The 26617-nt window shown below is 58.5% G+C and overlaps 2 protein-coding genes across 2 annotated transcripts in view; both read left to right on the plus strand.

The window, feature by feature from the left end:
• SLC7A5 (solute carrier family 7 member 5) overlaps nucleotides 1–10543 on the plus strand; it is a gene marked incomplete at its 3' end in the record, with an annotated part of 30245 nt that extends 19702 nt beyond the window's left edge. The window contains 8 exon segments of the mRNA NM_001284482.1: nucleotides 3151–3256; nucleotides 3763–3807; nucleotides 4229–4352; nucleotides 5263–5366; nucleotides 5762–5858; nucleotides 7089–7238; nucleotides 8980–9157; nucleotides 10252–10543. Of these exon segments, the coding sequence (NP_001271411.1) occupies nucleotides 3151–3256; nucleotides 3763–3807; nucleotides 4229–4352; nucleotides 5263–5366; nucleotides 5762–5858; nucleotides 7089–7238; nucleotides 8980–9157; nucleotides 10252–10307 (860 nt within the window).
• Nucleotides 10544–20812: 10269 nt separating this feature from the next.
• LOC119871920 lies at nucleotides 20813–24344 on the plus strand. Its single transcript, XM_038538089.1, has 3 exons — nucleotides 20813–22651; nucleotides 23049–23140; nucleotides 23672–24344. The coding sequence occupies exon 1, from the start codon at nucleotides 21646–21648 to the stop codon at nucleotides 22591–22593; it is 948 nt and encodes a 315-aa protein (XP_038394017.1). The 5' UTR covers nucleotides 20813–21645; the 3' UTR covers nucleotides 22594–22651; nucleotides 23049–23140; nucleotides 23672–24344.
• The last annotated feature ends 2273 nt before the right edge of the window (nucleotides 24345–26617 follow it).

Consider the following 26617-nt stretch of genomic DNA (forward strand, 5'->3'; position numbering starts at 1 on the left):
AGCCACACTTGTCCTAGGAGTAGAAGTCTCTGTGGGCTGTTTGGGAGGGGACTGGCTGAGGCCCCCAGGGAGATCCTTCCATCTGTGTTTGGTCAGGGCAGCTAGTATTTTCTTGGAGTTTTAGATGCTGTAAAATCAGGCTGTAAATGTAGACAGTACTGTTGTACATCAGGAATTCCACCCCCAGTATGACCATCTCAGGGAGACGACTGTGTATGTCCCAGCTCTGAGCTGGTAGCCACAGTGGGAGTAGCGCCTGCGGGAAACTGAGGCTGCACAGACCTTCTCGAGGCTGAAAGCACCTGCTTCTTACACGCCTTGAATTTCATCCCTGCCCCAGTGCTGTACCCCTGGTAGCCAGGGACCCTCTGGGCACCCACGTTTTACATCTCCTGTACCAGGCTTTGGTGGAACCCCAAAGCCACAAAAGCAACAGCCATCCCTCTGCATGGAATGTCTCCGACCCACATGTGCACACACGTGAATACACGGTACACACATGTGCACACACAGTGTCACTACTTCAGGTGGGAGCCAGTTTTAACAGCTGCACCAAAATCTATATCACTACATATGGGGGAAAAAACTTTACTTTGAGTAACAGACAGGATACATAGAGGTGTACTTCAGTAGGAAATGGAGTAGATCAATGAGAAAGTATAGGCTCCAGACACCCGTGTAGTACGTGGAGGGGCCTTTATTGTGGAAAGCCTCCCATGCTCCAGAAGTGGCTGTGGGACTCGGACCTGCAGTCCTCAGCAAGTCTGGGGGAGTGGGAGCCGTCTCAGCGGGTTCCTCCAGACTCTTAGGGGCAGCCAGGCCATTCTGGGAGGAGTGGGGTGGTGTAGACTCGGGCTCAAGCACGAGGTGAGTCTCCAGTCGTGGTCCTGGATCCCATGCACGTGGGCGCTTGCCCAGCCCCAGGGCAGATAGCCTGAGCCACCGTTTCTCTAGCTGTTGGATAGTAGACGTACGTGGACAAGGCCGGGGGAAGTGGCAGTGCTCTGCAGGTGTGAGGGAGTGCACATTCCGGCCTGTTTCCATGGGGGAGCCACCAGGAGGGAGCCCAGAGGGGCTCTGGGTGCTGTTGGATGAAGAGTATGTTGTCCTGAGCCAGCTCTCTGCACCGCCCCCGGCCACCCAGGCTGCTGACTACCCTGTGACCAGGCAGTCCCAGGACCTGGGCCTCCTAGACAGGTCCCATGCGCCTGGGTGAGGTGCCGGCCACCCCGGGGCCTGTGCATCTCATCATGAGACCATGGCCTCAGGGCAGTGGGGGCTGGGCGCCTCTCAGGTCCCATGTCCACTTCCCAGCTCAGATTTGAGATCAAAGGCATAAGCTGACCTGTGGTGGCCGGGCAAACAAGCTCGGGGCGGGGGCGGGAATGCCACAGGAAGGCAGATCCAGAAACAAGAATTCTGGGGTCCGTCCTGCCCCTCCCCACTGCACTGTGTGCTGGAGACCTGAGCTGCTTTGCAAGTGCAGGCTTCTGCTGCATAAGATGACAGGGCTTTATGGGAAGCTCCCTTCCATGCTCCCCTCCGCAAACCTCCTCCCATATTGCCACCGGGTCCTGTTCTGGGTTAACAGGAGGCTGTCACCTTTGGGAGAAGTGGGAGGCCTTGGGCTCCCCAGGGTCCTACAGACCCACCCACCATGGGTGACAATGACCCGTGTGGGGCCCCCGAGCCCCAGCCCAGCCTGGGCCCATGGCTTCTCAGCTGGACGGGGACACAGACCTTCACATCCAGAGCCCTGAAGAATTTGTGGTGTGACCTTTTTGCAGTGCTCTAGTGATCCGCACCCGACCAAGCATGCAGCCCCTCCAGGTTTGTGTGTGCCTGGAAGGCTGGCCACTAGCAGGTGGGCTGAGGGGCTGGGCTGGCTGTGTCCCTGGGCACCTGCTATCTCATGTACATGTCCCTGCTGCAGCCATCCCAAGCAGGGGAGCCAGGTGTTGAAAAGGTGTGGGGCTGGCCCCTCACTATGGAGCCAGGGCTTCTGGGCCTGAGCGTCCAGAGCCATGTTATGGACAGTGTTGCTGAGCCACAGAAAGAACCCCCGTAGCCAGAGTCCCTCCCAACACCCACATTTCCCATTGTGTGTGCCAGGTCGGGTGTGAACACACACCCATTTCCCAGGGACTTGTGACTATGCCCTTATTTGGAGAAAGGGTCTTTGCAGATGTCTTTGTGGGAAGAATCAGGGTGGGCCCTAAATCCAGTGTCACGTGTTCTGATAGACACAAAGGGGAGACACAGCAGAGAGGCCACGAGAGGGTGGGGGCAGAGATGGGGGCACCTGAGCCGCTCCTGGCTGAAACGGTCAGCAGAGTGCTGGGCGGAGCTGTGCAGGGCCCTGGTGCCGTCTGCCCAGGAGGAGGACTGAGGCTGCGATGCCCCCAGGGACAGCTGTCTGGGAGGTGCTTGCGCTGAATGTCCCTGCAGACACCATGCTTCCCAGAGGCACATCCCTGTGTCCCCTCAGGCCACTTCAGTCTCTCAGGAGCAGCGTGTCCAGGGACAGATCTGAGTCGGTTTCAGGAAGTTCCGTGCTGACCCTTGCGGATGGGTCACACTCTGAGCTCTGTCACATAAGCAGGGAGCCTGGGTTTGGGGTTAGCAGCCCAAGATTCTCCCAGCACTAAGGGGAATCAAAGACTCGAGCCCGGGTGCCCCTGAGCTGGGACACATGTCACGGGTTCTGCAGGGAGTGTGACCAAGGCTGATCAGCCCCTGCTCCTGCCTGCATGAACCACAGGTGGACGCATACATGCCCCTGCACTGGCCCATTGGGGCATCCCATCCCCCAGCTCTTGGGCGGTCGGCTAGCACTTGGAATGGCCGAGGGTCTGTGGAGCTGCCTCCCTGTGTTGGGTGAGCTAGGGGCCTCTTGGGGGTCATGTCCCCTGGGTCACAGCAGAATCCTGCTCACCTGCGTCTGCTTGCTCCTGACCCCGGGTAAGTCTGGGAATGCTGTGGCTAGCTGGCTCAGCAGGTGCATTCAATTTGTTGCCGTGGAAAGCCTTCACCCTGGCATTTTTGTTTGTGACTGTATTTTGCTCCAGGAACATTCCAGAATTTGTGGTGTGACCTTTTTGCAGTGCTCTCTAACCCGGCATTCCTTTCTGTCTGTTTGGCCTTTGCCAGGTGATGTGTCCAATCTGGATCCTAAGTTTTCGTTTGAGGGCACCAAGCTGGACGTGGGAAACATTGTGCTGGCGTTGTACAGTGGCCTCTTTGCTTATGGGGGATGGTAAGTTCTAGAATGTCTGGGTCTCTGGCCCTCGGGACACACATGGTGGGTGGGCCCTGAAGTATCCCAAAATCCGGTCTCCTGGCCATCTGTGGGCAGTTTCGGAGCGTGGTGGGAAAGCCTCTTAGAGCCATTTGCAACCCAGAAGAGCACGGAAGGCGTGCGGGGCAGCCCTGGGCACTGTTCGCAGCGCACCTGGGCCCCTGAGAAGCTGTCCCTATAGACAGACCTCTGTTGACGTGCATAAAGCATTTAGACGCGAAGTGCTGGGCTTGGAGCTTCTTGACGTCTCCTCCCCAGGAGCGAGGGGCCTGTCTGCAGCCCTTGCTATGATGCCTCCTGTCCCCTGTGTCCCCAGCTGCTCCCCGAGGGGCTTCTGGAGGTGGGTGCGGGGATCCCCATCCATGAGCCCAGAACAGCCAGGAGGAGCCCCCGTGGGATCTGTGTTCTTCCCCCCAGTGATGGTGGGAGGGACGTATAATTAAATTCTGCTTTCTCAATTCCAGGAATTACTTGAATTTTGTCACAGAGGAGATGATCAATCCCTACAGGTATGGGTACGAACAGAGACTTCTCTGAGGGAGGGAGGGAGCCTGGTTCAGTCTCCGGGCCACCCAGGGGCCCTGCCTCAGACGAGCGCAAGACCTTCCGGGGGCTCTGGGGTTAGGATCCATGCTAGGGCAGGGCGCTGGTTTCTGTCCCCACACTGGCCGCACGGTGGCCGCGTGACCTGGAACAAGGCTCCCCTGCAAGATCAGGGCACAAGGCTGGAGGGCTTGAGTTGCTGGCCCAGGGTCACCCAGCCACCCACCTGCCAGCTTCCAGCCACTCACCCGGGCCGGGAACAGTCTCGCCACTCACCACCTTCCCCACGCGGTGAGGCTCAGGACCCAGCCACCGTGTGTTAGAGGCATCTGGTCCCGCTGCATGCCGAGCTGCCTTCTGATAATGTGTCCCTCCTGTGCCTTCCAGAAACCTGCCCCTGGCCATCATCATCTCCCTCCCCATCGTCACCCTGGTGTACGTGCTGACGAACCTGGCCTACTTCACCACATTGTCCACAGAGCAGATGCTGACGTCAGAGGCTGTGGCTGTGGTAAGATGCCACCTGCCAGCCCAGCCAGGTCACTGAGAGGCCCACCTGCCCCCTCTGAGCCGGCCCCTCCCATCCACGAACCACACCCTACTCGGAGGGGTCGAACTGTATTTTGCCAACCCCCAGAAAGAGTAGGGTGCTCGTTCCTCACCCTGGCTCATGTGAGACTTATGGGGTCTTTGAGAGTGTCGGTGCCCAGCCTCCCCAGGCCAGATTTAGGTCAGCATGTGCGGTGGTCCTGCCCTGAACACAGCTGGGCCTAGAGTGAATCCAGGCAAGCAAGGTCTCTCCAGCCCTGAGCATGGGAGGGGCAGCGGGGTGGCCTTGTCCCATCTGCGGCCTGGGTGCATCCTGAGCCTCCTCTGCTGGACACTCTGGACACTGGCTTTAGCGGCGGGGCGCAGCATACCTAGGCCCCATGGAGGCAGCTGGCTGGGTGCCTTGTCAGCCCTCAGACCAAGCCGGGTGGCCCCAGAGCTGGTGGACTCAGCTCTTGGAGCACCAGCCATTCCATCTTCTGGATAAACACCAAGCCCTGCTCTGGGAGGGCACCAGGAGCTCAGCCAGGGACAGCAGTGCACCCCTTCCCCTCTGGAGCAGATGTGCTGATGGGGGGAGACCGTGGCCAGCCTGGCATATAGCAGGGTGAGGAGTGCCCAAGAGTGTGGACAGGGAGTGAGGCTCAGGGCCCTGTGCTAATACACAAAGTCCCATCTCTGGGGCTGCCCCCTAAAGTCCAGACCCCCAGGGGTCACTCCATGTGTAGACGTCTCATGATGAGCATGTAGGAAGCCATGCAGATGGAAATGTGCCAGGGCTAGGCTATGAGGACACCTGTCGTCCAGGTGAAGATGGAGCCCTGTGCTGGGGAGCCCCAGGGCCACGGGGCTCATGCTCAGTGTTTGCCTAGGACTTTGGGACCTATCACCTGGGAGTCATGTCCTGGATCATCCCTGTCTTCGTGGGCCTGTCCTGCTTCGGCTCCGTCAACGGGTCCCTCTTCACGTCCTCTAGGTGAGCTGTCACCCAGGCTCTGGGAGGTGGGAGGCTCCGCTGTCGCAGTGGGTAGCCAGTGCACACACACTGCCTTCTCATGTGTGCTCTGGATTTTGTTTTGTCATGTTTGAGTAATACAGAAATGAGGGAACCATGAACTCTACTCTGACCCCCGGACCCTGCCCAGAGGTGACACAGCTGTGTCCTTCTGGACTCTTTCATGGGTTCATTTCAAAACCCTGCCCAGGGGGATTGGAGGTAAGGAAGGCTGAGTCTCCCCCCTCGCCAGCCGAGCCCATCAGGGATGCCAGGAAGCCCCCGGAGGGAGCCCAGCCCTTGGGCCTGGGCCCTCCCACTCCCTGCCCTGCCTGGGGTGCATGGTGGCAAGGCTGAATGCCCACTCCTGTTCACAGGCTGTTCTTCGTGGGGTCCAGGGAGGGCCACCTGCCCTCCATCCTCTCCATGATCCACCCACAGCTGCTGACACCCATGCCTTCCCTTGTGTTTACGGTAAGCGAGCGGTACTGTCCGGCATCCTGTCCTCTGTCCCCGGGGGAATGCAAGCAGGTTGAAACAGGAGACGGGCATGTCCCTCAGGACCTGTCTGAGGGGCTCCCCCGCAGGAGACCGGGGGAGGGAGGCTGCACGTTCTCCCCATGAAGCCTGTCCCCTACTGTCCACCTGAGGCCAGCACAGATGCACAGATAATTAGTGTGAGCATTTCCTCACCTTGTGCTTCATGGATTTTTTTTTCTTTTTAATTCCAAAAACTATGCGCAGTGGTTGTAAAACAAAAGACCTCTAAACAGTCTGGAAGTGTGTGAAGCAAAAGCTGTCTGAAGAGACATATCAGAGCTTTGTGGGCATGTTCATGGTGTGCACAGCACACCCAGCCTCCGCTTTTGTGTGAGATCACGTTACAACGTGCCTTCCTTCTGCCCGTCTTCGTCTGTCTGTGTGGGTATACGCAGTGTTAGGAGCTCTCTGCCGCTGCAGCACAGCACCCCACACACGGGGGAAAGGGGAATCGCCTGTTATCTGATTCTGGGAGTCCTGCCCTGGTGCAGGGTTCCCCATGAGGTGGAGATCCAGATGGCAGTCAGGATGCTGTCCCAACTGAAGGCTCGATTGTGGCTGGAGGTGCCTCTTCCCAGATGGCTCCCCACACAGCCACAGGCCACAGTTCCTCTGCTGCAGGATGTGGCTCCATGGGTACTGTGTAAGCGTCCTCACGACATGGTGCTAGGCGCCCCAGAGTGTGCCAGCTGATGGTGGCAAAAGGAGAAAGCCACCACACTTTCTGTGACCTGGCCTCAGAAGTCACGCTCCATCACTACTGTGTTTTTCTGTGTTAGGAGCGCAAGTCCACAGGTACAGCCCAACTCAGGGACAGAGGGCTTTGGCCCCTCTTGAAGAGAGAAGGATCCAGTGATTCTTGGTTGAGTTTTAAGGTGCTGCAGAGTTCGATCTTAGTTTTGAAACCGCTGCATGGCGTGCAGTGCCTGAATGTGCCACAGCTCGTGGTGTCACAGTAACGCTGCAGCCAGCGTGCGGTTGGGTGTTCCCTTTCTGCACCGACTGAATCCTGTTTGCGGGGCTGTGCTCTCTGAGAGCCCAAGTGTTGCTCAGACCAGGCCTCCCCTTCAGAACAAGAGTGAGCAAGCGTGGTTTCCCTGCCTCAAGGCTGCCCTGCTCCTGGGCCCCACCTAGGCCTCACCTGGCCCCTCTCTCATCTTGCAGTGCATCATGACCCTGCTTTACGCCTTCTCCAGAGACATCTTCTCCGTCATCAACTTCTTCAGCTTCTTCAACTGGCTCTGTGTGGCCCTGGCCATCGCCGGGATGCTGTGGCTTCGCTACAAGAAGCCTGAGCTAGAGCGGCCCATCAAGGTGAGGGGTGGGCTGATCCGGGGCAGCACGGGCTACGGCACACCGAGGGCCGGTCAAGGGTTCGGCAGAGTTGTGCACCCCAGAAACAGAGTCTGAGTGTCCACCAGAGTCCTGGGTTGGCACTGTCCTCCTCTGAGCCCGCATCTTCCCAGTGCAAACCAGCGGTCAGGGTACTTTCTCCAGAATGTCCTGGTAAGGATCCAGCAAGATACACATGAACACACTTGTGTTCGAACTAGACAGAGGGATACCTAGTTCACCTGATGGCTATTATCGAGAACTTCTTAAGTGCTGGGGGTCATCAAAGAACAAATTAGATCCCTGTGTCCCTGGCCCCCTTGAGCTCCTATTCCAAGGAGGGGAGAAGACGTGAGTAAGAAAGTGCCAGGTGGATGCGTGATGAGCACCGCAGGGCAGGGGGGGGGGGGGGGGGGGGAGAGGCAGGTGCCAGGGCAAGAGGGAGAACAGGTGGGCGGAGGTGGAGCTGGCCTCAGTGCCCACCCTGGCCTTGGCCAGCCCAGAAGAAAGAAGGGTGCTGGCCCTTGTCAGCTCCATACTGGGGCCCAGCTCCCTAGGCCCTAGGGTGACCTTGTTTCTCTGAGAAGGGGCATTGGTGAAGCCTGCACTCCTGCTGAGAGGTCAGCTACAGCCCCACGTGCACACCATGGCCAGCAAGTGGCCACTGGCCAACAGCCCCGTCCCTTGTCCAGTTCTGGTGCATGGCTCCTCACAGTTGGCACCTGTCCACAAGCCTCCTCCCTGGCTCTCCCCCCAGCTCTCAACAGAGACCAGTGGGGTCCAGCAGGGGTTCTTCTGGGGAGACCGAGGCAGCCTCAGTGGCCTGGGTCATTGTGGCCCTTGTTGTGGTGGGCGCTGTCTCTCTCACAGCCTGGACACAAGCTGGGCACTGTCCCCTTGTTAGCAAGGGCTGTGGTGGGTGTTGTCCCAGTAGGGCCAGGTGGGGCATGCCCTGTGGGCTGACCTCGGGGAACCCTTGCTCATCCTTCATCCCCTGGGCTTTCTGCCGGTGTGTAGACACCAGCGTGTAGACAGACTGATTGCATGTGGAGATGAGCCTGCCCGGCAGAAGGCATGGGGAAGCAGACGCCGCTCCTCTGCCTTGAACTCTGTGGGTGGGCCGTGTGCCTGTGGTGTGCAGACTGCGGCCCCGCCTGTCCACACAAGGGCTCTGAGGAGGCGGGTGCTGCTGTGTTATTAGCGGGTGCCACGGCCTTCCCAGCAGTGCCGGGCCCCTCCTTTGGGTGACCGTGGGTTGGGTGCTGGGCAAACGTCTCCACCCTGGGATGGAACCAGGGAGGCTGACCTTCCCTGACCTTGGGAAGCCTCAGGGACTGAGCTGGGTGTTTCCCTCATGCATCAGCACCCTCTGTGTTTTGAGTGGTTACTGCCCGGCTCCAAGTGCTCAGGGCACATGCTGGGAGAACGAGGTGAGGTCCACTCGGAAAACCAGGCAGGCTGGAGCCAGCAAAGGCTGGAACAGGCCCTGGAGGTCAGAGCCCTTCCTAGGTCGGCCAGGAAGTAGGAGTGGCTCAGAGCAGGGAGCACACCCTGTATCCCGGGGATCCCAAGGGAGAAGATGCTTCCGGCGAGGGCACAGGAGATGCAGAGCTTTCAGCAGGGTGGACAGGACTTGTGACCACAGACAGTGGGAGGTGTGGGCAGGGGGTGCCGGGCTGCCTGGCATCAGCTCCAACCTCCCGTCCCCCCCACCCATCCCCAGGTGAACCTGGCCCTCCCAGTATTCTTCATCCTGGCCTGCCTGTTCCTCATCGCCGTCTCCTTCTGGAAGACCCCCGTGGAGTGTGGCATTGGCTTCACCATAATCCTCAGTGGCCTGCCGGTCTACTTCTTGGGGGTCTGGTGGAAAAACAAGCCCAAGTGGCTCCTCCAGGGCATCTGTGAGTACCTGCTGGGGCCTCCCTCCGTTCCTGCTCTGGGACCCTCCATGCCGTGCCCCAGAGCAGGGCTCTCTGCAGCTCTGATCTATCCCCTCCATTGAGGAGCAGCGCAGGTCCCAGGGTCAGCCAGGGTCGCCGAGAGGTGGCTGTGAGGCCCTGGCCGAGGGGCCGGCAGTGAGGCTGAGCCTTTGGAATTGGGCAGCGGGCGTTGACTGTGCTGACTGAGGTTTAGGGCGCTGTGGTGTGTTTGGCAGTGACGTCTGGCCCGCGTATTTCAGGGATAAGACGCTCAGCTTGGCACCAGCTAATCTCAAAACAAGGGATTCCAGAGAACCAGGCTGCTCTTGCCAAGTAATGAAACCCCACCGTCTGTCGCCAGCTTAAACACAGCCGGCTGACCTAGAAAGGCAGAGGACAGTGAAGGATCCTGGTAGTGCAGTCCTGGGCTCCGTTGACAAGTCCCATTTAAGACCCTTTCCTGCAATCATGTCTGAAGTGAAAGGCTCCTAGGCAAGTCCGGGGTCTGTGGGCTGCGCCCCGGTCAGTGCACACCAGGTGGCCATCCCGCATTCTCATGGGCACCTGCCTGTCGGTCATCTTAGAGTACGCCACAGCAAGGAACCCCCTCCCTCCTGAAATCGCCCACAGTGAGTGAGCACTTGCAGTCTGTGCATGACAGGCGTTTGTTGGGCCCTGGGACTCGCGCACCTGCTCTAGCCCCTCTGCAGGACCATGGGCCAGCAGCGGTCATCCTGAGGAGGGCCTGCCAGCTGCCCGACCTGGTGTCTGCCCAGACCCTTAGAAGGGCCCTGGGCTCTGAAACAGCTCGGGGATGGGCCCAAGCCTGCCTGTTGCTAGGTTCCTCGGCCACACCAGCTGGGTGACTTGCACAGTCGGGGCAGATGTGCAGGCTGGCACCCAGCGGCGGGGAGGCCCACGGGCCCTGGGCACATGTGCGCTTCAGTAGCTTTCACATATAGCCCTGGGTTTCTGGCCGCACCTACAGCCCTGGACGATGTGGCCATGGGGATGTGGTGAGCTACAGCCCACATCCCCCACTGGTGCCCCTGACCTAACTCGCTGTCCCCCCACAGTTTCCACGACGGTCCTGTGCCAGAAGCTCATGCAGGTGGTGCCTCAGGAGACGTAAGCAAGAAGGGCCAGGAAGCTGCCGGAAAGAGAATGCGCAAAGATCCTGTTAAAACATCTCATACCCCCTTGAAAAGCGACTCTGGTCCTGTCATCCAGGCAGCTCAGCTGAGCGCCCCTCATTGTCCCTCCACCAGGTCAGGGGGCTGGGGCCACAGTGAACACTGGTACGAGTTCAGTCCTAGAAAGCTAACTTCCATCCTTACCTCCATGAGCATAAGAAGAGGCCAGGCCCCCGACCCTCCACAGACTGACTGTTCGCCATGTTGGGCCCTCTTCCTCCCCACCTTTATTTGTATTATTTTTTTAACTTAAATTTTGGGTCAAGTTGATGCTACCAAGAGATTATTTTCTAAAGAAATGAGAAGGAGTAGGGGGAGTTTTGTCCCCCCACACCCCCTGCAGTGTGTGATATGTGTCAAGGGACCAGGTGCTGGTGCAGAGCACCGTGCCCGGCCCAGCACGTCACCCAGGGAGTGAGGGCTTCTGAGCACCAAACACTCCGGTCCCACGAGCAGAGCAACCAGGACTCCGGCCTCGCTGTGCGGACCTCAGAGATGCACTGACAAGACAGCAGCCCAGACCAAGCGCTTGGCTTTCTTTTGTTGTTGTAGACGTAGTGACTTTAGTGAAACTAATCTCGGGACTTAGATCTCTTTGCCTTAAAGACCCAGAGGTAGACCCCTCCCCGACCCCCAGAAGAGAGAAGAGAAAGTCACCAGAACAGCTGCCTTCAGAGAGTGACACTGTCCCCAGCTCAGCAGACGGAGGCTTTCTGCACCTGGTGTCTACGCAGGTGGGGGCCCTGAGCAGAGGTCACGGGCAGCCGGATCGTCCTGAGCTCCCACCCGTGTGTGCCACCGGACCACAGAGCAGAACCAGCTCCCAGGCTAGCCCTGGGTCACCCAGGACACACCAGGCTTCTGACCTCATGCATCCCATCCTGGATGCCATTGTGTGCAAGGGCACAACTGCAGGAAGACTCGGGCAACCCCTGTGCCCACTGGGTGTGGGCTGTGGGTAGCACTGCTTCTGGACTGTTCTCCGTCCGGTATTGGGACTGACCTATGGTTATTCCAGGCAGAGACTCAACACTCAAAATCTTCTATGACAAACCAGATAAGAAAGGCAGCCACCATGACCCCTAATGGGCTTCCCTGGCCTTGCCAGCTGGCCGGCAGCCCAACAAACCACCAGGAACTGGTTCCGGCTCCTGGTGGGGGTGCTGCCCTCACTGCACGGCCCTCCGCAGGTCTGACTCCATTGCTGGGAAGCTGGGGCCACTCTAACTACACCTGCTTTGGAGGCTGTTGTGACTCCTCAGGCTTGTCTTTGTCGTTCCCATTCCTTCCGGGGGTGGGCAGCTGAGGCCAGTGTACCTTGCCAGGCCCCGATCTTCGGTGCTGGGTGGCTCTGTCCTGTCCTCTGACCACTGAGCTGAGCCCTTGGACATCAGGCTACCACCAGAGAGGCTGCTGTCCCCAGGGCCACGTGAGCGTTGGCATGGCCTGCGGCCCTCCTTCTGGGCTCCGGGACCCCCATGTGACCTGCCGGGCCCAGAGAAACCTGAAAGCAGCTCAGGAGGCTGAGAAGCCGGCCAGCTGTCCCTCCTGCTTTGTGCCAGAGCACAGGGCTGGCTCTAGGAAGAATGCAGGGAGCCCCATGGCCCCAGCCAGACCATGGCAGCCTTCCTGCGGCGGCCCGCCCCAGCCTCCTGTAGGCGGGTGTGGGGAAGTGGGGCATCATCAGTCTTGCAGGGATGGGCGGGGGTCCCTTCTCACCAGGTGGGGGCACTGAGGGCTCACGGGCAGTTCTGCAGCATGCTGTGAAGGCGGGTTGGCGGTCCAGGCTGCAGTTCCTGGAGCCGCTGCCCCCCACCCAGCCCAGGGCCCCTTGGAAGGAGCCGTGCAGACACCGGGCGACACTTCCATGGTGGCAATCTGGGCAAGGTGGAGACTCCACTCCTCTGACCGCTCTCTACTGACAGGGGTCCCGAGTACTCAACGTTTGTCGGGCATACTAGTTTTTTTTTTTTTTTAAAGCAAACCATCATAACCAGCAAGCATTTGTTAGTGGTTCTGCTGTCTCATCCTGACCTGATATGTCACTGACTTAAGGCTTCTGTTGGCACCGTGTATATTTATTTGCAGAATTGGCGTCCATCCTTGCTGCTACACAGTGTCCCGTGGTCCTGGCGTCCCCATGCATCCCTGTGCTTCCTGGCTATAGCAGCATGGCCAGGACACCTGCTGCATAAAGGCGTGTGTGGCATAACGTCTCTCTTTTCCCATCCGTGGCTAACTTGTTGCACTTAGCTGGTGCAGGGTGGGGAGTTCAGGGGTTTTTTTTTTGTGTGTGTAGAGTTTTTCGTTTGTTTTTCAAGAAAAACAATCAGAATTTTAAGTCCTGCTGGTGGTCTTTTGTGTCCTTTTTTAAGCGCCAAATTCCAGGTGCAGGAATGATCTGGATATTCTCCCCACAGAAGCAGTGATGTGCACCTTTTGGCTCACCTGTTCCTCCACTGACGTGGCCTTGGGATGGGCAGCGTGGGAGGCCCAACACGGTGGCCTGTGGTCACAGCCCCTGCCTGGGGATGGGTGGTGATGACCAGGAGGAAGCAGGGGCTGAGCCAGAGTTGGGATCTGCCTCTTCCAAGCATGTTGAAGTCGAGATGGAGGAGGAGGAGCGCGTGGCCCAGTCTGCGGGCAGCGCACTGTGGCTGCTGCTGGGGACCAGCCCTGGGAGGGCAGGGAAGGCATATGCCAGCTTGGGGTTGGCAGGGACGGCCAAGCCCCTTCCCTCACTTCCACAACATCCATGAGCATCTCCCGGCCCCAGAGTGGAGCAGGGCTGAGGGCCACGGGAGCCTTATGCAGACCAACAGACGACACTCCTTTAACTCTGGCACAGTCTGTCCTGAGCTGGAACAGGGCCTTGAGGAGAGTCGGGATGGGTCTGTGGGGGAAGGCATTGTGGGGTGGCCACAGCCTGAACCTTGGCGAGGGTAGGACCATCCACTCCATGCCTCAGGCAGGAGAGCCTGCGGACAGGCTTGGCGGGGACTGCCACCCGCAGCTGCCACAGAGCATAGGTCCCCAGGACTGCTGCCTTTGAGAGCACCAGGGCCTACCATGTCATGACCTGGGTGCGCACCCCTAGGTATTGATCCCGGCCCTGCATGCGCACCCCTACACACCAACCCTGGCCCTGCGTGTGCACCCTACACACCGACCCTGCATGCACACCCCTAAGTACTGGTCCCAGCCCTGCATGTGCACCCCTACGCACCGATCCCCACCCCGTGTGTGCACCCTACACACGGATCCCCACCCCACGTGCGCACCGTTACGTGCTGATCCTGACCCCGTGTGTGCACCCCTATGCACTGACCCTGGCCCCACATGTGCATCCCTATATACTGAACCCCAAAACATGTGGGCTGGGGGAAGTAGGGGTAGAGCTAACCAGTGGGAGAAGGGATTGCCAAGTGGAGCCGGCAGGGGGCCGCTGCCCCGGGTACAGCCTTGCTGCCCCCCACACCCTCCCACCCTGTCCCTGGGGCCAGGCGCCCACGACCACCCACACTCCCACCAGGTACGGTACCCCCCCACCCCGTCTGCTCCAGGGAGCCCATGACACGTCCAAGAGGGCTCAGAAATCCTACCTCCCTTCCCAGGGAAGCAGAAAAGAGGAAAGGCAAGAAGTGGGAAAGAAACCTCGCTGTGCCTGTTCTGTGGCCCTGGCCCCAGGACGAGGGGTCCTTTCCCTGCTGCCGATGAAGCGGTCTTGACACCGCCAAGGATAGTTCTCAACCCCCACAGCCAACTGGGGGCCGCTCCTCCTGTGATGGGTGGGCAGAGACTCAAGTGGGGAGTGGGTCATTGAGGCAGGAGCCAGAAGAGCCAGAGGCCCACGAGCCTGGGACTGGGGCGCGTCCATGCCACAGCCGACAACCCCTTGGCCGCTGTGCGAGGGGAGGAACGTGTTTGCGTTTGGAGGAGCAGTGGGGAAGCGAGGAGACTCCTCAAGGTCCCCCACTTCCTAGGACGTCCTGCCGACTCACCAGATCACCACGAGCTCGCTCGCATGGAGAGCTGGTGAGGGAGTTGGGGCAGGGATGAGGCCAGCAGCGACGAGCCTGGAACCCTTGCCCGTGGAATTTGGCAGAACCAGAGTGTGGGTTTTGGCCTGCTGTAGGAAGAGAGGTTAGCCAAGCGGGGATTCTGTGCCGAGTGGGAGGCAATCGGTGACCCCTGGGCCAGGTGGGAGAGCTCGGGAACCCCGGGGTGTCACGAGGACCCCAGGGAGGGGGCGGCACTTCCACCTCGTGCTCCCTCTGGGCTTGTGCCTGGCTCCAGACAAAGACCCTTCCTGGGCATCCCCAATACAGCATACTTTGCACTTCGGTGGCCTCCAGAGTTCGTGAGTCTTTGCCCCCCCGCCCCCCGATAACGGCCTCCAGGGATGATGAAGATGGAAGGGGGCGAGCCCACGTCCTTTGGAGCGGACCCCATGGAATCAGGCGGACACACAGGGGCTGCCCACACCGAGGTATCCCTGGGGCCCAGGCGCCCTTCACCCGGCAGCCAGAGAGTTCTGAATTCCTGCATGCCAAGCAGGCAGAGTGCTGCCCTCTGTACCTCTCGGGATCCAGTTCAGGCAAGACCCAGATCCTTCTCTCTTAGCCGGAGGGGTGGCTTAATCCTGTAAGCAGGAGCTCAACTGTGTGATTCAAGTCAAAGGCTTAAGAGCACACATGCAAAGCCCCGGGTGAGCAGATCGCTCACAGAACAAGTCTCTACCAGTTTCCCTAGGAGAACGAATCCAGCCTGGGTCAGAGAGGGCATGGAAGGTTCCAGAAGGTTCCTTTACCTCAGCAGCCTCTTTGCAGGCTGGCTAGACAGTGGCATGGGGCCCTGGGAAGGCTTTTCCCCCTCGAAGGAGGGCTTGGGACCTGAAGTCGAGGCGTGGGTCTGTGCCTGGCCATCCTGTGGTCCCCACACTTCTGAGCAGGTAGCGAGGCGCCCTGTGCTCCTGTGGGCCCCAGCCAGGCTTGCCTGTCCCTCCCGGGGGAGGCCACCGTATCGAGCCCTTGCACAGCTCCCAGTTGAGGCTGGGAAAGTTGGCGTGTGGGTGAGGCCAGGCCCCGAGGTCAGCCCCGCCACTCCAGTTCCTGAGCCACCTCCACGTCACAGAAGCAGGCGGCTGACTTCTGTGGCCGCGAACACTCGCCCAGGCTTCCCAGAGGCCGAGCTTGGTCCTCCTGGGCATCCAGGGCAGCGGGAGGGTGTCCCCAGATGTGACTGCCCCCCCGCCCCGTCCTGTTCCTCTCTACAGAAATGGCTGTGGCGACATCTCTCGGGCTCTGGCACCCAGGTGGACAGCTCTGTCCTGCGCTCACAGAGCCGTGTTGGGGGGTGAGGCTGAGCCCAGACTTCTCCCATGGAAGCCACTACTGTTTGGTTTCTGGGCTGTGAATCCCACAGGGAGGAACTCGTCCAGTAAAACCCATGACCGGCCTAAGTAAGGAGACACTGTATTTGGAAGGGCTGGGCTGCGGCAGTTGGAAAAGAGCCCTGCTCCAGCTCGGGGGACAGGCCAGGGTTTCTCTCCTGGAGGGACCCAGGTGGGTGTGGGCAGAGGGCAGAGGAGTTGTGGGGGCCAGGAGAGCAGGTTCCCCACCTGGATGCTGTCTGCTGGCTAGCCCTGAGGGGGCCCAGGGCCGGGGTCTGGGGAGGAAGGGAAGCCATGGTCTGGTTAAGGGCCATCTAGGGGATCCCTGGGTGGCTCAGCGGTTGAGCATCTGCCTTCAGCTCAGGGCGTGGTCCTGGGATCTGGGACCCGGGACCGAGTCCCATGTCAGGCTCCCTGCATGGAGCCTGCTTCTCCCTCTGCCTGTGTCTCTGCCTCTCTCTCTCTGTCTCTGTCTCTCTCTGTCTCTGTCTCTCATGAATAAATAAATAAAATCTTTTATTTAAAAAAAGGGGGGGCCATCTAGCTCCTGTGGACAGTGTGGGGGGGTGTCAAGCAGTTCTGCTCATCAGTGCCAAGGCACAGAGGGAGTTCAAGGACCAGTGTCCATCCTCGTCGCTGCTGAGTGTCCTCTAGTCGTAGGCGAGGCAGTCCCTGGCCAGGAGCTGTTTCTAGAACATAGAGGGAGAGAGCCTGGCAGCATCAGCCTCTGTCCAGGGTGGGAGGCTCCCTGCAGGTCAGCAGCGTCCAGATGAGGACAGGGTTGTCCTGCTCCGTACCTGGGCATGTGACCCCTCCCCAGCCACCTGTAGCCTCTCCCGTGGTGCCCCACTGCCAACCCCCTTCACGGGGCTGCACACACGGAGGCCCCGACCTTGCCTTCCTCCTCACGGGCTCCCGCTGGCTACAGAAGGCGCAGATGCAGCGAGTGGACGTAGTGGCCGCTCGCCATCCCCCATTATCCAGTAGCCCATGCATGAGCAAAGTTCCCAGCGTAATGAGTGTTTGGGGTTGAAATTAGACACACACACCCCAGGGAAGCAGGAAATGGGTGTCAAGGCCACCCCATCTCTCCTGGGTGTGTTGAAAGTGCTGGTGGGTCCATAGGAAGCCAGTGTGGGAAGAGCTCAAGCACTCTGTGGGGTAGGATGCCGCCGTGACAGCAGACTGCAGGGAGCAGCATGTTCTCACCTCCACGGTGGCAGTGGTGGCACGACCTTCGTGAGTGCGCAGAAACCGCTGAGTCGTGCTCTTCACGTGGTGAATTGTACAGCCTGTGAGCAGTACATATCATGAAGCAGACCAGCAAGATGTGGAACGGCGGACACGGTGTGCCAGCATTATTATTGAAAAGGTGAGAGAGGGGCATCTGGGTGACTCCGTCGGTGAAGCGTCTGCCTTTGGCTCAGGTCACAATCCCAGGGATCTGGGATCGAGCCCCACACTCCCTCTCCTCTCCCCCTGCCACCACCCTGAATCGTGCTCTGTCAAATAAATACTTTAATAAAAAAAAAAAAAAAAAAAGAAAGAAAAGGTGTAAAGAGTATACAAATGTATTTCCCTGAGGATGGAAGAATCACCGACTGCGGGATCCTCCAGCTGGGGAACTGGAGGTCCCGGGGATGCGGCAGGAAGATGGGTTTTTGCCCTGTGCCCTTTGGCTCCTTGCGGGTCTTGAATCTCATGGATGATTCGCTAATTCACATAAACAAGACTTTCTAAATGAGCGTCTACAAACCAGCAGCCTCTCTAGATGCCTGCACTGTTCTGTGCTTGATCTGGCAAATTCATCATGCGGTGAAGGGTCGTGCACTTTCCAGACAGTTTTTTTTTTTAAGATTTTATTTATTTATTCATCAGAGACACACACAGAGAGAGAGAGAGAGAGAGAGAGAGAGAGAGAGAGAGGCAGAGACATAAGCAGAGGGAGAAGCAGGCTCCACGCAGGGAGCCTGATGTGGGACTCGATCCCGGGACTCTAGGATCATGCCCTGGGCCAAAGGCAGGTGCTAAACTGCTGAGCCACCCAGGGATCCCTCCAGACAGTTTTTAAAGTGTGCACCAGACACATTGCTGCCGGGCTTCTGCCTTGATCTCACTGTGCATGCCCGATGTCCCCCAAAGACCACAGGACCCCCCCCCCCCACTGCCATGTGAGGACAGGGTGTTGGCATCCCTTTCTCTCCAGCCACGGCCAGGAACTCCTCGATCATCAGGTGCTGGATGTGAGGCTCAGGGGGCCCCAGCATGATGGGGGGAAGCAGGGGACAGAGACTCACTTGTATTGGTGGATCCCAGACTGACGGTAATCAGGATCAGCATCCACGTATGCGCACTGTCCTGGAGTCACCTGCTGCCTTGAGCCTTTACCCTGCCTCCTGAGGCTTGACTCCTCCAGCCGAGGCTCTGAGAACTCGTCAGGGACCAGATGCGTCTGAGACATTGGCAAGCCCACTTTCGTTGATTCTGCACCTCTGCTTCCACCATGATGAGGTCTTCTGGGGCAGGCAGGTCAGGACCTCTTGGGGACCTGCCTAGCACCCCAGGAGAGGGTTGTGGAGCTCCAGCTGGGGTTACCTCCAGAGGTCCACACAGGAGACCCCACCTCGCTGTCCCGGGCAGTCACGCTGAGCCGACTCCTCCACCTTCTCCCCAAGCGGCTCTCAGCCCTGACATGGCTTGCTCGTGTGCGGCTGATTCATCGTGATTTGATACACTTGGCGATACGACAAAGATGGTTCCAGAAACTGGCCACATCTCCAAGGCTACCGTGAGTTAGAGTAACAGACTTAGAAAGTCAAAGGGCTGCACCGTGACCATTTTACAGATGGAGAAACTGAGGCAGAGAGCGAGAGAGTGAGAGAGTGGGAAACCCTCAGTTTGGTAAGAGTGAAGCCCTGCTAGGATTTCATCCTCTCCACCAGACACAAAAATCTGATTGTTTTTGCTAATTGCACAGTTTTGAATAGCTAATGTATGCAAGAGCCTCAGATATGTGTGGAGAGCAGGTTTCCGGCCCCATCCCAGGTCTCTTCCCAGGCTTCCTGAGTCCTGCGGCCTATTCAGCAGGACGCAGAGCACACAGGGGCCCCTGAGGAAGGCAGGCTCGCATGGGTGCATCCTAGGGTACGCGCAGAAGAAACCTCTTGGAGAGGCCGGGAGGAGCAGAGCTGGAGCCCCTGAGCTGCCCTTACAGAGGGAACGGGGAGGCTGGACAAACCACCACATGCGGGTCTTTCAGGCCAGGAGACACCCAGAGCCGATTCACAGGACAGTGTGTGAGCTCCTACAAAGGAGGCGATCTGACCATGAGGGCCAGACCTGGATTTTTCAGGGGGATCTGGGGGGTGGGATTTGCTAGACTGGCAGGCACATGGGTTGCAGGTTTCATGGATCCTCATTCCCCCAAAGACACACAGACCTGCAGCAGGATATTACATTCAGGCTGCACTGCCATCCCTGGAGGAGCTAGTGAGTTCACCTCTCCATCTGTGGGCTGTGGGATGCCTGGGGTGCGGCCAGTTTCTGTCCTGAGCCCTGTTTGCCACTTCTACCCCTGCCTCGGGTAAACATGTGGGAGGTCCCAGCATCAAACGGGTAAAGAACATAATGCTGGGGCAGCCCAGGTGGCTCAGGGGCTTAGCGCCACCTTCGGCCCAGGACTTATCCTGGAGACCTGGGATCAAGTCCCGCGTCGGGCTCCCTGCGTGGAGCCTGCTTCTCCCTCTGCCTGTGTCTCTGCCTCTCTCTCTGTGTGTGTCTCTCATGAATGAATAAATAAATAAAATCTTTAAAAAAAAAAAAAGAACATAATGCTGGGCCTTATGACACATATCTGACGCCTTAAATGTTCCCAGGGCCTTGCACATCAGCCACCTGCCTACTTTTCTAAACGTTGGTCAACCACCTCCCCCTCCCTCTGCATTCCAGTCCACCATGGCCCTCTTTTATTGCTAGAACATTCTGTGCCTGGGACACACCTCAGGGCCTTTGCACATGCTGTTTCCACACTGAGCTGCTCTTCCCCGCCTCCTCCCTATGAAGTCCTACTCTCGTCCCACCTACAGGGCACACCGCTGCTGCTCCCTGGATGCAGAGCCTTCTCTCTACTGCTTCAGTTTTATTGGGATGTTGTGAATTGCCTTTGGTTTCTTTTCATTGCTCATGTGTAAGAACGTGTTGGATATTGGATATTCTGGAGACCTTAAGATGTAAACTCCAGAATAGAGCAGGGTGGTCCTCCCAGGATCCCAGAGGGGCCAAGCACACCACTCTCCAGCTATGCAACTGTGGGCACGTTGCTTCTCCCAGAGGCTGTTTCTCCACGTGTCATCTCCTGGGTGATAAGGGTTGAGACAAGTGGCCTATGCCTCCTACTTCCTCCCCCTTTCCACTCTAGGAAATGCCTTGCCTTCCAGGACCCTGAACTCCCCACCCCAGGAGACAGAGAGGCCTGTGGGCAAGCACACACCACTTCCCAGCACCCACTTCATGAGCAAGGGGCACATGGTTCAGGGAGCCCCGAGAGGGACGTGCAGCCTTCCTGGGGAAGGCTCCCTTCCTCGGACATGGGGAGCACAGCATGAGGAGGACCACCTGCACTCAGGGCAGGGCCCAGAAGGGCGGTCGCCAGAAGCACCCCTCCTTCTGGGCTCCCCTTACAGCAGAGATCAGCTGAGCTCCTGTGGCTTCCCTGCTGGACGCTGAGGGGTCCTGAAGCCAGGGCTCCCGGTGTGGCTCTGAGCACAACAGTCACACCGAGGACGCTGAGGTAGGTACCATCCACATGGCCATGAAAGCTCCCACCACCTCTGGGAGCTGCCCAACGTGATGGTGCTGTCGCCTGGAGTGGTTCAAGCTGCTGGAACGGATGCTGCCTGGCGTGGCCCAGATGTCCTGTCGGGACTGGCCCTCGCCTCTGCAAGTGGTTGCTGACCCTCCCAGACTTGCCCTTGGCCAGAAGGTCCACTCACCTCTCTGCAGGCAGCCGTATGCACTGTGGCTGGACATGTTCCGCAGCCCCTCCACCCCAATTTGGGAAGATTCCTGCAACTATCTCAGCCCCAAGCTCCTGTGGGGTCAGCTGAGGCTTCCGTCATGATCACGTGCAGCTCAGCATCTCCCTCTGCCCAGCGAGGCCACCCCAGCAGCCCTCACCTCACATCCCTGCATCAGACCCTGCCTCCTGGGAACCCACGGGAGAGGGGCCACACGGGCCATGGTCAGGACCGCGGGAGGAAGAGGAGTTGGTCTATCTGCCTTGCACTGGTTCCTGCTCTCTGCCTTCACTAGAAAACCGATCCCATGTGCACACGAGAAGTCTGAGGAAGGCCAGGGAGTCTGAGAAAATGGGGTGCATGATACCACCCCGGGGCACAGCAAGAGCTCCACGAGGTCCTGGCTCCTCGGACACGGGAGCTGGTGTCCAGCTCCCCCACCTTGTTGCCATCTGCTGGTTCCTGCTTCCCTTCTTCGACTCCAGAGAAAAATCTGCATCTCTCACTGAACTTTGAGGAGCTCGGGACCATCACTGGGAACGTTGTAGATGACGGGGCTTGCTTCTGCGGATGTCCTGATGTTCCTTCTGTTCAGCTGCAGGCAGGGGCACAGTGCAAATCACTACCTCTTCTAAGAGGCAATCTGGACCACTTCTGTCCAGCTCTGAACATGTCTCTCAGGGCATTGTGGGCGGTAAAAACCCCATTCAGATAGATCTCCCCTGGGTCCCCACCAATGCTTCCTGACCCCTGCCCTCCCCCAGTGTACTTTCTGTGTGGGATGCTCCTGGCTCTCGGCTAAGAGGACGGGCAATGTCCGGTATCAGCCGTGTCCCTCATTTCCATACCTTGCTTTATGAAGGCATGTAAATGAGTTCAAACCTTCTTTTGAAACGTGTAGGTGGTGTTTGCTCTCACCTGCGACTCAGCAGCCCTACTTCTGGGTACGCATGCACCACAGGGCATGTGCGAGACTGTTTGCGGTCATTCCGGGCCCAGCAACCCAAACCGGGAACTGCCCTCAAGACTGTGAATCCCAGAAAGGAGACATCATGGTCACATGTCGCCACAATAAACATTGATAAGGAGCTATGGGCTGTAGCTAAGCAGGGCCCACGTGAAGGAGTGCCACATGAAGGAGTCTGCCCTGAGAGCTGCCTACTGCACCATCCTGTTCCCAGAAAGTCTGAAATTTGGGGCAGAATCAGTGAATCTGTGTGGAAGGCAGTAGTGGTGCTTTGTGTCAGGGTCCTGGGGCCGCTGGGACAGATCAGCAGAAGCAGGGCCTTCAGCATCAGACATTTACCCCTTGCTGTCCTGGAGGCAGGGGCATCTGCAGGGCTGGGCTCCCCCGGGGCCCTAGGGGAGGGACCTTCCTGTCTCTCGCAGCTCCTGGGGGCTCCCAGAGTCCTGTGGTTGGAGGCTGTGTCCCTCTGGAGTCTGTCTTCCCGAGGCCTCTCCTCTGTGTCTGTGTCCAAACTTCCCTGTCCCTATGAGGACACCCGTCCTTGGATCCATGGCCGACCCGACTGCAGCAGGACCTCAGTGTATCTTAATTACATCTGCAAAGACCCTGCTTCCAAATACGGTCCCATTCTGTGGTTCCAGGTGGGCGTGAGCTTGGGCGGCTACTCTTCACCCCAGGACCTGCCTGAGGAGGGCCAGGACAGGGGAGGTCCTGAGGGTGCTTCCGCTTGCAGGTCACGTGCTGGTTTTGGTTCCAGGGCAGCAACCTCGTGGATCCCATCAAGCCTTGAACTCCAAGGGTACGAGCTGCGTACAGAGCGTGCACAACACATCGATGACACATTTACATGACAGAAGAGGGCGGCAGAAAATCAACCCCAAAGGAAATATGCACCTGCTCATTCCACAGGTATGTATTCACATTGTCACTTTTCCAGGGCTGCTGAAACAAATTACCACAAATTGGTGGCTTAGACAGAAATTCACTACTTGTGGTTCTGGAGGCCAGAAGTCTGACTCAGGGGTGGTCAGGTGTCCATAGAGCTGGTTCCTTCTAGAAGCCCTGGGCAGGACCCGTCTTTGCCTTCTCCAGCGTCTAGAAGCCACCTACATTTCTTGGCTTATAGCCCCTCTTCCAAATGCAAAGTTGGTGGCATGGCAGGTGGCTCCTCTGTGACTTCCTATCTCTAGAAGGAACTGTGATGACATTGAGCCCACGTGGATACCCCAGGACCATCTCCTCCTGTCAAGGTCCTAAACTTAATCACATACATAAAATTCCTTTCCCTCTGTAACATGTTCTACAGTTTCCGGGGATTGGGACGCGGCGTCCTGGGGGCTCTTATACAGCCGACCTCTTACCTACCTGGCATCTGAGAGAGAAGGGCAGTCTGGACAGGTGAGCTGCACCTAAGCCTGACCTGCCCTCTGCCCCCTGGGGGGGTTCTGAGGGATGAAGATACATCACCCCACAGTAGACTGAAAGGGTGGAGCCACCAGGGGCTTTAAGAGCCAGGAGGTAGATGGCACTTGGTGGGACCATTACAGAACAGATGCAAATGTTGGACGCAGCCAGGAGTTTCTGTTAAAAGTCTGAGCGACGCGGGGTAGGGTTGGCAGGATGGGTGCTGTTCAAGATCTCCAGCTCCAGGAAACTCTGACCAGTGCCTTCCACAGCAAGATGGCTCAAGCCTGGGATTTCATCAGGGACTCTGTGTTTCCCACCCCAGATGGGGCAGGGGGACATGGGGCACTGTTAGCACACGGAGACTGGGCACTGATGGCCAGACTGAAAGTCTGGATTGAAGCCACTACAAAGTGTTTAGTTTAAACACTCCCTAGGAGAAGATGTGAGGATAGGCAATGTTTGATGTGACAGAGAGAACGTTCAGTACGTCCCGCTTGTAAATAACTCTCTGGATTGGAACAGGGCCTTGGACTCATCTTGCTCCAGGATGTCCGGCCTCCCACTCAGCACGACTGTGGGTGAAGTTGGCCTGCTGGACAGTCCCGCCCGATGAATCCATTATAAACAGATTCTGCGTGGAAAGGGAGGCTGAGAAAGGGCGGCCTGCTTCCTCGTGTGCAGCGGACCCTCCAGGGACGGGCTCTGGGCAGACGAAACCTTGTCCCCAAGGAAGATCGCTTCTGTCAGGAGCTGCATCCAGGGGTGGCCTACGTGGTCAGTCGCTCACACAGACCGCAGGAGAAGCTTCTTTGCTCACAGTGGGGAGAACACATAGGCCCCCAATGGTCTCTGCCTTCGTGTCCTGCTGTAACGAAGCAGCACACACAGCGTGCTCAGCCACAGACACGACCTCGCTCGGGCTCTGGAGGCAGAGGTCTGACATCAAGGTGTCCACAGGCTGCTATGCTCCCTCGGGAGGCTCCGGCGCGGCCCTTCCTGTCACCGGCAGCTGGGCTGGCTCTGCACCTCGTGGCTCATGGCCGCATCCCTCTGATTATGGCCTCCATCCTCACGTGGCCGGTCCTGTGTTTCTGTGTTTGTGTTTCTGGTTTCTCTTAGAAGGACACCGTCCTTGGATTCAGGGCCCATCTGAGATCCATACCTTAATTACATCTGCAATATCCTTCTTTCCAAATATTGGTCACATTCTGAGGTTCTGGCTGGATGGGAACTTTTTCCTGGGGACAGTGGCACCATTTAACCAGCACAGACTCCAGGGAACTGCTGGTCAGCACTGACCTTGACCTCTCTCCCAGAGTGAATGCTTCCAATCTTGTCCATGCAGACATCCCTGGCATTTGGTAAAATGTCCACCAATGGGAGATGGGGCCCACCCAGGAGCTCGAACCAGACGGGGGCGGGTGTGTGTGTGTGTGTGTGTGTGTGTGTGTGTGTGTGTGTGTTGGGGACAGAGGTGAGGCTGGGATCTCAGGAAACGTGACCACGAACGACATCGAGAGCAGAGACTTTAAACTTTGGAGCCAAACGACCCTTCCTGCAAACAACAGCTGACGGGCGAGTGGCGAATAAAGCACGCGGATCGGGGGCCCTCTTTCTCCGCTCCCCCACCCACCAGCCCAGAGCAACCAATCTGGACAGAGGACAGCAAGGAAGAGGAGGCCGGGGCAGGGGTTCTTGGAGGCTTCTGTGACCCAAACATGAGGGTGGCGCCCTGGGGCTGCTGAGGGGATTGAGTGACATGGGCCTGCCCGAGAGGTGACATGTGTGGAAGCTTTGAGGTGTCCTGTGGGGCTGTGCTGTGCTAACGCTGCTGCCCAAGTGATTTCCAGCAGCTTCCATTTCGAGACCAACATCAATTAGGTGACTTAATTACCGAGCCGCAGACCCAGACAGAAACCATGGCCCAGGCTGCCTGCAGGGTGGGACTGGTCCATCCAGATTACCTCAAACCATCGGAGTGTCGGGTCCCACAGGTCCCACAGCTGGCAGGGCTGGGCCACACCCCACTCTTAGGACCAGGCACATCCAGTCACATGTGCAGCTTCCTGTGGCTCTTGAAATAACTCCCACAGAAGCAAGGCCCCGGGCGGCACCCAGGCCCTTCCCCTCCCCAGTTTCCAGGCCAGCTGCTCCCCATCCCATGAGCTCCAGCAGGTGGGGGCTGCTCCGCCGCACACCTCCCTGCACTCACCTGCCATCTCTCCTCCACTCAGGGTCGGCCACACGGCAGGTGCGCACCGAGGTCTTCCTAAATGGACTTCTAACCCCACAGAGTGGGCCTCACCGCTGTTTCCCCGGAGCGAAGTTATCTTGTCAGGTGTATTTCCCCTGCAATAAGCCCCCGGTGCAGAGCTCAGTGAGAGACAGAAGCCCTGACGTTTCTTAGCCCAGGCCTGGCGCAAATCCCGGGCGGTCACACCGCTGGGTTCCCAGCCTTGGGATCCCACATGACAGGAGCCTATCCACCTCACCCTGTACTCTGTCCTGGTTTGTCCCCGGTGTGGGACAGACCGTGCCTGTCACCCCTGAAGAATCACATCCTTTCTCTAGCAGCCTTGTCTCAGACCATTAGGGAACTCAGACGCTTTGCCCTGGTCAGGCCAGTCAGAGATGAGGGCTCCGGCTCGGAGAAGGTGGCTGAGCCTCACTGGGAGCCTCTGGTATCAAGCCTCTTCGGGACCAGCCTAGAAGGACAGATCCAGCTCATTGTGGTTCAATGGGCACTGGCTGGCATGAGGGGGCATAGTTGCCTCCTTCCCTTCGTGGATGCTGGGCTCCCAGCCCCTGGTCCACGGCTCGGTTTGCCTGGCTAGGATCCCCTTGGCTGAACCCACACACTGCTCTGCTGTGGCTCCCATGCAGGGTCACCAGTGGGAGGCCCCACAGGCAGAAGAGAACCTCAGGGGTTCAGTTCGCAGCCCACAGCCCACGGCCCTGTCTGCAGCTTGGAGTGGCTGGGTACCTCTACAGCAGCTGGGGGCCGAATGGTGTCCCCCCACCCCCCAAAAGATCTGGCTACATCCTAACCCCTATACCTGTGGATGGGGCCTTATTCAGAATTAGGGTCTTTGCCGGTGTGATCAAGTTACAAAGAGGTCATGCTGGAGTAGAGTGCGAGCGCTGACAGACCCAGAGGGGACGCCATGTGAGGACGAGGCAGAGGTGGAGGGACGTGGCCACAGTCAAGGGACACCTGGCGCCCCCAGGAGCTGGAAGACACAGGAAGGACCCTCTCCTGGAGCCTGTAGAGGAACGCAGCCCTGCAACCCCTGAATTTCGGACTCTGGGCTCCAGACTGAGAGAGCGTAGGTCTCTGCTGTTCTGAGCTACCCCATCTACGGCGCTTTGCTGCAGTGTCCCTAAGACCCTCCTACAACAGCCCTCACTAAGTTGCCCCCTGGCCCTGGTAGCCCTGCTGCTCGGGGGGCGCCTCCCCCTGCCTCGCCT

This window comes from Canis lupus, chromosome 5 (assembly GCF_011100685.1).
Source record: "Canis lupus familiaris isolate Mischka breed German Shepherd chromosome 5, alternate assembly UU_Cfam_GSD_1.0, whole genome shotgun sequence".
NCBI classification, from domain to species: Eukaryota; Metazoa; Chordata; class Mammalia; order Carnivora; family Canidae; genus Canis; species Canis lupus.

Coding starts and splice junctions, on each gene's coding strand:
- LOC119871920 (XM_038538089.1), top strand. CDS start 21,646: ATGAGTTCAAACCTTCTTTTGAAACGTGTAGGTGGTGTTTGCTCTCAC.